Below are 13,705 nucleotides of genomic sequence, written 5' to 3'. Positions count from 1 at the left end.
CGCATCGCCACCGATGGGACTTCCACCTCTTCCCCGGAAGATATCATGACAGTATCCTCCGCAAGGTAGTCACCAGATTCTTCTGTAATACAGCCAGTGGTTGTGGGTACGAAGCTGGCGTGCTCCGGTACCTCCACTGCGGCCGCGCTCTTCTCCGCCAAGGGTTCACTTGGCTCCTTAGCTGGCTCTGTAGGCTGGGGTACAATAGGCATCAAGAAAATTGCACCGCAACAATCACATCTGGGCTCCCACGCCAGTGCTCCCCTAGAACAGTCACAGGTGGGGCTAAAGCACTGTGTACACGGCTCCCCATCTACCTCGGTGATCCTGAAGTCTAGTGGCACTTGGGACATGACGGCTCCCTCGTCATAGGCTTCTTGCAAGCAGGGGCACAGTAGCATAAGGAGATCTATTCCTGGCGCTCGCCAGGGCACATACACATTAGGATGTATCCCTTGACAGTCTATCTCATCCTCATGCATCATCTCATCCTCAGAGATCAGAGTGTCTATCACAGCGTCCACGTATGGTTGAAGATAACCGTGCTTGCTCCCCCTGGTGGAATCTAAAGGAAGGGCATTTTTTACAAGGGAGTGGTTTTCGCTCTGCACTGAGTCACTCACATCACAGGGGAGGGGCTCTGATTTTCGCGCCAAACCCGGACAGAATGTTGCGACATCTTTCTGTGCAGGCTTGCAGTCAGCAGCACGTGCGCTCTCCTGATTTGGCGGGAGACGCCATTTTGCTGGGTCGGCATAGACTAGGGGGTACCCTTCTGAGGGGCCCCCGGGCATTAACAGTGCGGACGGTGCCTCTGCCAGGCATATATCCTCAGTGTGAGTTACAACAAAAAGTATGGTTTTCCATGTGGACGTGGGATCTTGTTCCTCCTCTAAGACACATGCCCACGGCCACCCAGGAATTTTACACATACCCTCCCTGACCTTCATTGCGGGTATACTAGCGGGTATGCCCCCTACCGCCACTACCTGGCCAGGCTCCATATACTGCCTCAACGCCCAGGCAAGGACCTCGTCTCCGGACTTTACAAACATAGCGACAAAAATAGGAACGGGACAATTTAGAAAAAATGGACAGGGCACCCCAGGTGTATCTCAGCAGCGCCTCCAAATGGAACGGGTATTCCACCCCACCCAATCTCATATGTAGTGTGGGTGAGTAGAACATGCGGTGTTACCGGTGTGGTGCGTATACCTGTCAGGCTCACAGGAGGTCTGAGCCTCCGCTAATGAGAGCCTGGGGTGAATCCTCTGGAACGAATCTTCTTTCAGTGCCTCCACCTATGTATTATTCTAGGGAAATGTAGAATGACCCTAACATAGGAACCCACTCAGAAACCAGATACACCAGTATTAGGGATAACAGGTTTACTGAATGAACAAACAGTAATAAGGACAACTATTACATCATCTCTAGTACCATCACAACAGTATAACATCCCCACACGGTGCCCACAGCCCAACCCTTGTCCCGTGGTCAGCGCTGCCACTATGTGTTAATAGAATGTTATGATCTGTTGGTGCACTTGTAGAGTACCTGCCGAGTGCTCCTGCACTCGGTCCTGCAACTACTTCTCAAAGGATCTGTCGACCTGGATCCCGTCTGATCCGGTGCTGTGAATCTTTGCTTGGGGTCCGCCAGGGGTGATCCCACCCGAGAGATAGTCTTTATCTTTGAACACCGACTTGAGCCCAAGTCGCCTTATGGGAACTGCAGCATCCGCTGATCCCTATCTAACCTTGGCGCTACATGACAGGGTCCCTAACCTAGGGCCTGTCCCTGATGTACCGCAACCTGAGGTGACTTGGGGAAAACTCCTAGGGCCTGCGGGGTTAATAACCTACCCCCCTCCCCTACTACCCCAAGTCCAGAAACCTCACTAACCACTAGCTCCTAACTCACTAATCCTAACACTAACACGCCTGCAGCCGACACAGTTCTCACAGTCAGCCTGCAGACAATAACACACGCTGCACACACACTGCACTCAGTACACGCAGCGTCACATACAACACTCAACACAGCAACCTGGAACCCGCAGCAAACACACTGCCCACACTGTGCCTATTTGCCAGTGCGCACAGCACTACCCGCTGTGGCACTGCCAAACCTGCACCTTACATACACTAAGGGTGACCTCCCTATCTAGGGCCGTCCCTTATCAGTTACCCACTAACCTGGTGGGGAGTTGGGGCCTACCTGGAGGGTGAGGGTGCCTATCTGGATGCAGGAGCTGCACTCACTCCCTGCATCCTTCCTTCCCCTTCTGCTCCACTGCTCCAACTGACGTGACTCATGCAAAGCCCGGGAAATGTATCTCTTTCCTCCAGGGCAGTCCTGCAGCCTTATTGGCTCCTATGAGGCACCTGGTGCCTCCCTCGCTATGCTCCATGGGAGTTGTAGTCCCGAGGCCCCTACAATAACATTGGGGCCGCGTGCGCTCCTCCCCTCTGCCTACACTAACTCCTAATGGTCGCCGCAACCCTTCCTGAGCTGTCCCTACTCTCGCACGACTCTCCTGCGCTTTCCCTGCCCTCACGCAACTGCTCCCTGGCGCTAGGGTTCTCCCTGCGCATGCGCGACTATTTCGGGCCGCCGGGGACTCACTGCGCATGCGCGACTTGAAGCGCAATGGCGGCGCCCTGCTCTGCGGCCGCCGGGACCTTAGAGACGCGATCGCGGCCTTAGCAACGGCCCGATCGCGTCCCCGGCAACCGGCCGCAGGCAGGAGAAGCCGCGCTGCTCCCTGCTCCAGCCCCCACCCTTGGAAGCAGCCGTCGGGTTTTTCATTACCCGCGATCGAGTATCGCCATATTACCATGGGAGCTCCAGGCTATACAAGAAACAAAGAAGAACAGAGCAACATCCAATGTGACAAAAATACACAGTGAAATACCTATACCTCTTGAAAAAAGGGTAATTTAATTAACCCTTTGGCCAAAGCGTGTAAGCCTGCGAGCCACTTTCATGGCATGACCATAATATCGCAGGTCCTAACACTAACTGATTAAAATCCTTATTTACCTCTATAATTAGAGGAAGGATGGTCCCGTCCATGTAAGCAGGTTTTCTTTTCATGCAGCTGGTTGTGACAGGTTTAAAGCCAGGACCATCCTTCCTCTAATTATAGAGGTAAATTAGGATTTTAACCAGTTAGTGTTAGGACTTGCGATATTATGGTCATGCCTTGAAAGTAGCTCACAGGCTACTTTCACAACGCTTTCCCCAAAGGGTTAACTAAATGACCTTTTTTTCAAGAGATATATAGGTATTTCACTGTGTATTTTTGTCACATTGGATGTTGCTCTGGACTTCTTTGTTTCTTGTTTTATACAATTAGCCACGCCCAGTAGCACTCCTTTTGACACTTATATACATATATATATATATATATATATATATATATATATATATATATATATATATATATTGTGGTAATTTTTTTTTTCTAAGAGCTTGCTGGGTATCTGTGTGTTTAGATGCAATTATAGTAGGAATAAATGAAGGGGGGTTAATTCACAGGTATAAAGATGGACAAATCCTTATCTGGGATATATCAGGATTTGTTAAAGTAGTTTAGTGTTTGCTGTTTATTGGGCAATATATGTTAAAAGGAAGGGGAGTTCCCTTCCTGCAATTCCATACATGGTGGATTATACCGTTGCAGGTGTTTAAATTAAGGCAGGTGATACTGCAATGGTTTGAATTCTCACTTTATAAGTGTACAATAAGTTGCAGGTGGTATTTATAATATTCACTTATGTTTGGCTATAGGGTACTGTATACTTAATGCAAAGTTTATTATGGTTTCTAATTTGATTATGTTTTGAAATGTTTCCCCTGTGTATTTGGCTAAATTTGGTTTAGTTCTGGAATGAACCAGGTGTCTGTTACTATTTAAGGAGGGATCTGTGCGTGTGGGCCCTGCAAGTTCCAGAATCTGCCACTCCTGCTTCCTTAAAGTGCTGTTTCATGAAAGTCCAAATAAAGGAAGGGGGTTATGAGCTTAAAGAAACCCTGCAATCCATAAGGTACTTTAAACCAGGTTTTTCTAGTTTGCTTCTTTAAATTTTTTTTTTTTTTTGTGATCCGATTACTTCTGGATCTCAAGCCAGAAACTGTGAAAGGAATAAACCTGTCCTGGTATATCAACTAATGCTTGTCGCTGTCTGACTTACTGACTTTTTCTTGCAAGTACACAGCCTCCGACACTTTCCAAACTCTCACTTGCTCCCATTCTACCTCCCTGACCGCTAGCAACTATATTTCTCCATTCCTACCTATTCTGTCTAGTTCATTATCAGTTTTGTGTCCCTCCCCCCTCCCTAGTTTAAAATCTCCTCCAACCTATTTAACATCCGCCCCCAGCACAAAATATCCTCTCATTGAGGTGCAATCCATCCCTACCAAAAAGATCCCAAACCCTTCTTCCTTCACTACTTTCTTAGCCATGCATTAACCTCCCTAATCCCCCTGTCTCCTTGGGTAGCGCATAGCACTGGTAGTATTTCAGAAAATAGAACCTTGGAGGTTCTTGCCTTAAGCTTGAGGCCTAGATCCCTGAAATCATTTTTTTGGACCCTCCATCTTTTTGTAACTGTGCCATTGGTGCCAACATGTATGAAGACTGCCCCTGTCCCAGCCCCTCCCAATAATCTGTCTACTCGATTCACAATGTGCTTCTTGGAGACAACACACTGTTCAGATCATGCCAACAGATTCCCCTATCTACGTCCTAATAATGGAGTCCCCTACCACCACAACCTTTCTTGGTCTCTGAGTATCCCGAATCCCCTCTGTGTGGGAGCTACTATTCCCCTGGCTGCTAGAGGAATCAAACTCCCCCAGGCTTGCCCTGTCACTCCCAATATCTTCACTCAATCTGGCCAATTTATGGTGATGGGTCAGCTTCTGTTATAAAGAGGGACCCGCACACCAATCAGATGTGTTAGGTAAACAATCAACTAAACCACACCCACTACAGGCTTAATCAGGCAGGAGAGAATAAAAAGATTAGTTACAGACTTTCAATTCCCACACAATTAAAATTAAATAAACCCAGTGAACACTCCCCAAGTTCAGCCACTCCTGCTAGTATACACAGCAGAGCACTTCTGGTTCTGACTCCAGAAGTAATACAGACAGAACTTGAAATCCGTGTGATTTAAAAAAAATAATAATAATATATATATATATATATATATATATATATGGAGAAGTCAAATGGTTTGTTATTGTCACAGCTGGCAGATGGTAATGTTTACATTGCACGGGTCAAGGATGAATCAAAGATCCGGTTTAAGTAAGTGGGAAGGCATTGCTAGGCTGTGCTTAGGTGGCTGGTATGGTGATGTTCTTCTGGTTTGGATGGTGGTATATTATACATTCCCTGCTTTACTGGTACAGCCATTGGGTTTTTGAGCATCATACTGCACCGACACACTTTATTCGAGCAAATACCCAGTATGTACCTGGCAGATACCTGGAATGCGCCGCTCCTCACCTCTGACAAGCCCCGTTGCGTTTGCCTTCCCAGCCTGGGTTCATGCCTCTCTGACGGGCGGCTGATCTGTTAAATGATAATGATTAGGATTTAATAGGCTGCAATGCTTCGCGTGTCTACCAGATGGCATAAATTCATGAATTGTAATGCAGTATATATATATATATATATATACTGTGCAGTATTGCAGCCAGCGGGAATAAAATGCTTCAATCCCTGCCTGGAAAATACCTCAATGCACTCGGGCAGAAAACAGTCACAAACCTCAATACACCCGAGTATACCCGAATTCGTGGGACTAGCCGAGCTCGAATAAAGTGTGTCGCCAGTGTAGGTGACGCAGGTGGATCATCACAGGTTGGTGCATTCTGATGCTGCTATTTGGTTTATGTTGTTTTAATAAGTGCTGTGGCCATATTACCATTTTACCCAAAATTTGGAATCTGTGTCTTTTTTGGTGTAGGGAGGTGGTCTATGTACCGTGGGATAAGTCGAGACCTTCTGATGTCATGTGTTTTGGTTTATAATATGCCCATCTCCTGACCATAAAAACCTCACCATCACAGTCACCCTGGTCCTTTCTTGACTGGACAGTAATAACTCTCTCTACATAGGAATGCAACCTACTTTTTTTCTACATTCCAGGTGATCCAGAACTCAGCAGCCTGACTTATCAGGGGCACCAGAAAGTTTGACCATATCACCCTTCAATTGAGTAAACTTCACTGGTTGCCTACCAAGTAAAGAGCAACGTTTAAACTTCTCACCATGGTACACTGGGCGCTCCATGACACAGGACCCCTCTGCCTTCAAACAAAATGTAAGTTCCACAGACCTTTCAATCTACAATCCCAATACCGTCAACTTATAAAAGTCCTCAGATTCAAACTCACTAGACGAGCTGGTCGTGACCCTTCAGTTCTGGAACCGGGGAAAGGAATTCACTCCCCATATCCATCAGAAACATTAACAACCATCCCACTTTTACAAAAACGGCTCAAGACTTTGCTCTTTTAAATCTCCTTTCCAACCCAGATAGATCCTTCACTCCACCTTTTTGGAGTTTTTAAAAAGCACATATGAGCAGGGATCACTCTGTGTATGCACTATACAAGACATTGAGATAGATAGATAGATAGATAGATAGATAGATAGATAGATAGATACTGCACCGACACACTTTATTCGAGCAAATACCCAGTATGTACCTGGCAGATACCTGGAATGCGCCGCTCCTCACCTCTGACAAGCCCCGTTGCGTTTGCCTTCCCAGCCTGGGTTCATGCCTGGCTGACGGGCGGCTGATCTGTTAAATGATAATGATTAGGATTTAATAGGCTGCAATGCTTCGCGTGTCTACCAGATGGCATAAATTCATGAATTGTAATGCAGTATATATATATATATATATATATATATATATATATATATACTGTGCAGTATTGCAGCCAGCGGGAATAAAATGCTTCAATCCCTGCTTGGAAAATACCTCAATGCACTCGGGCAGAAAACAGTCACAAACCTCAATACACCCGGGTATACCCGAATTCGTGGGACTAGCCGAGCTCGAATAAAGTGTGTCGCCAGTGTAGATAGATAGATAGATAGATAGATAGATAGATACATTGATAGATACATAGATAGATACATAGATAGATACATAGATAGATAGAGGCTTCATTTTCTATTTATACAGATACTGTACATCATCCAACAGGGAGAAGATTAAATAATACCTAATGTTAATGTTTGGGAGGCAGATTTGTCATGGGCGCTTAACCCTCAGGTTTGGATAGACATTTTGGAAGCCATTATGAAAGTATTTATCAATACAATAATCATAGAAACTGGCAATAAAATGCTGTCAAATAATCAGTGGACAAAATTTGCCACAGTGCTTCGGAGGATTTGGATTCACATCTGGTGGACATGCTCCATGTTGGACCCTCTTTGTGTTCCCATTTTCGTTTCTGTAACCTCTCTCCCCTCTCAGTCATTGGAAAAATATGTAACAAACTTCAGTAAAAAAAAAGACAAATTGCAATGTACCAAAATGAGTAATACATTTCCAAAATAAATCATTCTGTCTCAACTGAAACATGTAGTGCAATAGTTCATTACATAAGCATTCTTTGCTACATTTATTGCTAAGAAATAGAAAGAAGAAAACAACAAGGATTCCAAAACCTGTCAGAATATTGCTTTACTTCACAGAGGTGACAAAATCCCAACAAAAATAATGAGTGCAACAGTAAATTACATTACAATTGATAGAAAATGACTCATTAACAGTTAAGCAGAATAATTTTAAGCTTTAATGTCTACAGGGGAAATCTCTAATCTACAGTATTTAAGGCCCATATTCACTAAGCTATGTGAAATAAGAACTCATAATGGGATGCTACCTAAAATAGGAACAGATTTGAATGCAGTATTCTTAAAGCTAATATGTGTAAAATGAACATCCAAACTACAGGGTATATATCATTTGCGTAGAAGGAAAGGAGCACAGCCTCCGCATTAATAGAGCAAAAATAGGTAGGGCAACTCCAGATATAGTAAAATTTTTGTTTATTGCACAATCAGCTTAGCAGTGGATAAGTAGGAAACGCACCAATGCGTTTCATCCAATAGGACTTTATCAAGACACCTTGATAAAGTCCTATTGGATGAAACACGTTGGTGCGTTTCCTACTTTTCCTCTGCTAAGCTGATTGCGTTTCCTACTTTTCCACTGCTAAGCTGACTGTGCAATAAACACAATTTTTTACTATATCTGGAGTTGCTCTACCTATTTTTGCTCTATTGATGTGGAGGCTGTGCTCCTTTCCTTCTACACATCCTGATCTCTACCATTGAGTACTGCACGCCGGAGAGTTCGTCCTGTCTGGATATCACTGTCAGGTAAAGGGCATCAGCCCCTCTGTATTTACCTTCTCAGTGCCTGCTTGCTTATTTGTCACACCCTATGGGGTAGGTAGTACTTTACCAGGGGACCTACCTCTTTGGTAGCCAGGTGGGCACCACTAGATCCCCAAATCTCCCTAGGGTGACTTCTGTAATTATACAGTCATTCTGGACATTGGAACTATACTCTGCATATATTGTATTCATAAATTGAGCACATATTTGTAAAGCACCAATCACCAAATAACCTATATATCATTTGCGTAGGCTTATGGTCACGTTATTGTAGCATAACATTGCATTTTGCCAATCGTGGCATTTCTCCTATATGGGCTCCCTGAAATAGGGCTTTTGCTGTAGTGGAGAGAAAGAGTAGAGGGAAATATCGCTATATTATTTAAATTACACCTCACTGTGGTGTTATATTGATCCAGACACTGCAAAAGCTGTATTTCAGTACCTGGATAGGAGAAACACCAAATTTAGATATAACTTAAAAAAACTTAACATTAAGTCCCTGTGTTAATTCTAGCAGACTTTTAGAACATGCGATATTATGTCAAATGCATAATACTGTATGCCCATCATTTGCATATCACGTGCATGTTAAAATCTGTCCGACAGATTCGGAATCCAAATTTGCAAACGGAATCAGAGTCTGGATTCTCTCTTTCTATCTCTCTCTCTTTTCCTCTCTACCAGCCCCTTCTCTCACCAGAAAGTGTGTGAAACAGGCAGGAAGTGAGAGTTGCTATATAAAAATACGAATTCTGCATAATCCATGGAAAGGATTTCGGTTGCGGATCCCGTAGAATCCACATGGCAAGACCGCACTGCCGGATTTCGAGGATTCAACTCGAGTAAAGATGACAACTTCCAAATCCTTGTTTTATGACGCTTATCAGATTAGACTACAGGCGTACCCCGCTTTAAGTACACTCACTTTAAGTGCACTCGCGAGTAAGTACATATCGCCCAATAGGCAAACGGCAGCTCACGCATGCGCCTGTCAGCACGTCTTGAACAGCAATACCGGCTCCCTACCTGTACCGAAGCTGTGCACAAGCGGGGAGACTATAGAGCCTGTTACAAATGCGTTATTTACATCAGTTATGCACGTATATTACGATTACAGTACAGTACATGCATCGATAAGTGGGAAAAGGGAGTGCTTCACTTTAAGTACATTTTCGCTTTACATACATGCTCCGGTCCCATTGCGTATGTTAATGCGGGGTATGCCTGTACTAAACACAAGGGAAATCGACGGAACAGATACCGACATCTGAAAACGTGACCATAAGTTAGTATAAAAAGTATAGAAATATACAGTATAATCATCTGAAATAACAAAATGACTATTTTTATCATTCAATATTTATATTGCAATGGCAACATACAGTACAGTATTCAGCACTTTTCTTGCAGTACAGGAGAATAAATACACTACAGCGACAAGAGATGTGTATAAAAAATGAATTCATAAAATACGAGATAAGCGGAATCCCTTACCCAAGTCAGAGACCACAAAAAAGGTACTGTAAGAGTAAATAAATGAGTAGAATACTGTGTAATGGTCAGGCCTGGTAAGGATGATGGCAATATACTTTAATGCTCAGTTATCCAGACCATTAAATATTAACTCCCTCAATGTGTGTCAAGAGGTTTGTAGCATCTGCTTAGTAAGCCATGCTCAAGTCACTTCTACACTTCAAAATATTAAATGTACAACTCACTGCTTGAGCTCAATTTCAAGACTGTTAGGGATTTGTGAAAAAATGTTTATGGGTGAGGAAGGAAAAATTACTCCTGCACCATTATTTGTTCTTGAACAAATAAAATCTATACTGTAGTAGAGATAAATATTTTAGCATAGAAGAAGTTATGTATTTCTTTTAAATTGTTTAAGATACTTTTTGGCTGTGATACATTTTAATGGACCAACATATAAACCGTAAGGTTTCAAGACTGTAGTGGTCTCTTCATCAGATGTCATATAATGTTAGTCCATTAAAAAGTGTCATTGCCCACTAACCCCTTCCATTTTAAAAATGTTTTAAATTATGATTCTGGAAGTAAACTTCGCCTTTGTGATTTGACATGCTATAACTAACACCAATTGCATACTCATTGCATTTTCTATGTATTTCTAACTTTAAATGCAGACTGAAGTTTTTTTTTTATACCATCCTAAACTCCACAACATAATTATAACCGCAGGTTTGTGAACAAGGCAGTTAGTTAGTGTGTACATTTTATTATTAAGTAAATCAGAATAGCACACTGGAAATGTAATTGTTAATATTATTTTGTAATATAAATTAGCCTTGAAATAGTCAGCCTGGCAAAACATGAATTGTTATCCAATCCAGCTGCCTGCTTTTCCAGGGAGTACTATTTGTGAATTTTGTAGATCTATAAATGGAAAGATGAGTTAACAAGAAGTTATCTGCAGGACAGACTGGGAGAGTTGTGCTGCAGCTTGAAAAGAACCGTGATATCCAGCAAGTCAGAAGATGGTATTATTTTACTTAGGATCTATCTCTGGAACATGGAATTAGAAAAGTATGAAACTGAAACCCCATCAAACAAGGTTTTAGGAAAGAAGATTATGGTAAGACAGATAACATTTTACATAAGAAACATGTATACATTTATTGAGATAAGCAAAACAGCTGCTGTAGTTTATGAGAGTTATTTTGTGTGTTCTTGTCGGTGACCTTGCTTTTTCAGTTCACTGGTTTACACAAAGTGCTTGGACTGCATTAATAGAAAAAAAAATGGAATAAGTTTACCAAGGTTTTACAATGCAATTTGATTGGCTAATCGTAGGTTATTATCATGTATTTGTTATATTGTTTTTCTAACACGCTGGCCGAAGTTGGCTGTTTAACGTAGACATAACAAAGAATAATACAGTTCTTAACTAATGCAGCAGACTAGAGATTGTGATGACAGAAAGTAAACTGGATAACAGGCTAGGAAGGCTTGAACATGTAGAAAATAGATCATTAAGGATTACATTTTACTTTCAAATACTGCATGAAGTGCTATGAATTAATGTAGAACCATCAAATATAACATGCATCATAATGTTATTTACTTACACACATTGATGAGGTAATAAGTTAAGGTTAACGAAAGGTGCTATTGACTTTCACTGAAAATACATGTTATGACCTTCTCTGGGAAAAATAAGTGCATCTGTAGTTGTTTTTGCAGCTGTTATTCAAAAAAAAAAGGTTGCCACCCACCGTACTTTCACTTGTAAGTGTTGTGGAGTCTTGATGGAATAATAATATCAAGGTTATATAACAGTTTTTTTTTTTACAAATACAAATAAAATACATTTGCAGGTTTAGATCTTTCCATTAAAAAGTGTTTGATAACACAACAAGATATTATAATCTAAGACAGCGCAGATGAAAAAATATGATTAAACTGGGCATTGAAAGTGTAGTGGCAAATGTCTTGAGAAATAACATTAGGTAGCACCATACAAAATATGTAATGAATAGGGAGCACTCACGATACCAAAGTCCTATCGGTTGCTCCTGAATCAAGTACCCAAGCGGAACTTCTATACTGTAGGAAACAAATATCCAGGCATTCCAGCGGTCTTGGTGAAAAAAATAAATATTTATTTGAGCAGGATCCATGTTTCGGTCAAACCTGGGACAAAGGTCACTGGGGTGCTTGGATGTATTTTTCCTTGCACCGTAGAAAATATACATACTCGTCGATCATCATAAGAAACAATGTTATTTAATTTGATAGTAAACTCAAAATGCATACGACGTCTCTTTAATCAAATTGAGAGCATTATTTGATGTAATAATATGACATGGGCCCAGGTTGACAAAATGGTGTTAAGCTTTGGCGCGCCTTAACTCCTATTCATTTAAATTATAGTTATGGAGTGCTAGCACCCTTAGTAAATTTGGGTAAAACTGGTTATTGTACCATCAATGAGATGAAAAATCTGATTTACTACTGAATGTTTTCTACAAGTGCTCATTGTGACCAGTAGTACTGCAAATAATTGTTGTCCATTTGTTTCCAGCATGTACTCATTGTATGTTCTGTACCAGACACTCAAACATCTGCCATATGAATAGAGGTACATTTTAGTTCCTCTATCATTGTGATATACAGGAGTACATATGATGTATATTTGTGATATATATAGTACAGCGAGTACCTATTACGAGGGCACTTTAACATACAATTTACTAATGAAATATCGATGTTTTATTCATTTATGTGGAATTATTAATACACTAACTTTAACTCAACGCTAAATACATCTGCTCTGTTATAATACCAAAACACACCAACCTTCTCACCCCCCTGTACTCTATGTCTCCACTTACCCTTCCTTATAGAATGTTAGCTCCTTACCTACTGTAACAATGTACTGTATAGTATGTATGTATGTATGTCTTTATTTATATAGCACCATTAATGTACATAGCGCTTCACAACAGTAATACAAGTGACAGTCATATAAATAACAAATAATACAAATAACACATAAAAGGGTAGAAGTGCTTCAGACATAAAAGGGATATTTAAGAAAAGGAGTCCCTGCTCCGAAGAGCTTACAATCTAATTGGTAAGGAGGAAGAATGTACAGAGACAGTAGGAGGGTGTTATGGTAAGTGCGTCTGCAGGGGGCCAAGGTTTATGTATGAGATGTAGTATCAACCACGGAGCTATCATATGCTTCGTTAAGCAGGTGTGTTTTAAGGTGGTCTTAAAGGTGGATACATGCTTAAGGTTTAAGGTGATAATGTTTATTATGTTATTGTCTTATGTCCTCCAACCCTATTGTACTGCGCTATGGAATATGTTGGCAAGTTATACATAAATGATAATAATAATATTGTAACGGGTTTCCCCCCCCCCAATCGCAGATACAGTGTGAGTGTGCAGGGAACATATAGTGTTACTTGGTGTTGGTGCTATACCTGTTGGCTCACAGGAGGGCTGAGCTTCCGCCACGGGGAACCTGGGGTAATTATACTAGGGGTACTTACTTACAATGATGCAGCGCCTCCACCTGCAATGGCTCCCACCAAAGGGGGAGTGGTTCCTCGCAGGACAAACACAATAATCACATAGACAGCATGTATATTAACCATAACCTTTTACTAACATGCAAGACCACCATATCATATCATAATAACTTGTGTCCCTCTCACGAGGAGACACTAACCGCGACGTCTCGCAGGACGCTTCCCCAACACCAGGTGATCCCACCCAGTGTCCAAA

The 13,705-nt window shown here is 41.9% G+C and overlaps 1 protein-coding gene across 9 annotated transcripts in view; it reads left to right on the top strand.

The window, feature by feature from the left end:
* The first annotated feature begins 10,872 nt into the window (after nt 1-10,872).
* MLIP (muscular LMNA interacting protein) overlaps nt 10,873-13,705 on the top strand; it is a 304,176-nt gene continuing 301,343 nt past the window's right edge. For all 9 annotated transcript variants that reach the window (XM_075598171.1, XM_075598169.1, XM_075598166.1 and 6 more), the window contains exon 1: nt 10,873-11,045. In XM_075598171.1, the coding sequence (XP_075454286.1) occupies nt 10,983-11,045 (63 nt within the window). In that variant the 5' untranslated portion in view covers nt 10,873-10,982. The remainder of the gene's footprint in view (nt 11,046-13,705) is intronic.

Source organism: Ascaphus truei, chromosome 4, assembly GCF_040206685.1.
Source record: "Ascaphus truei isolate aAscTru1 chromosome 4, aAscTru1.hap1, whole genome shotgun sequence".
NCBI lineage: Eukaryota > Metazoa > Chordata > Amphibia > Anura > Ascaphidae > Ascaphus > Ascaphus truei.
This window is presented reverse-complemented; position numbering and strand designations above follow the sequence as displayed.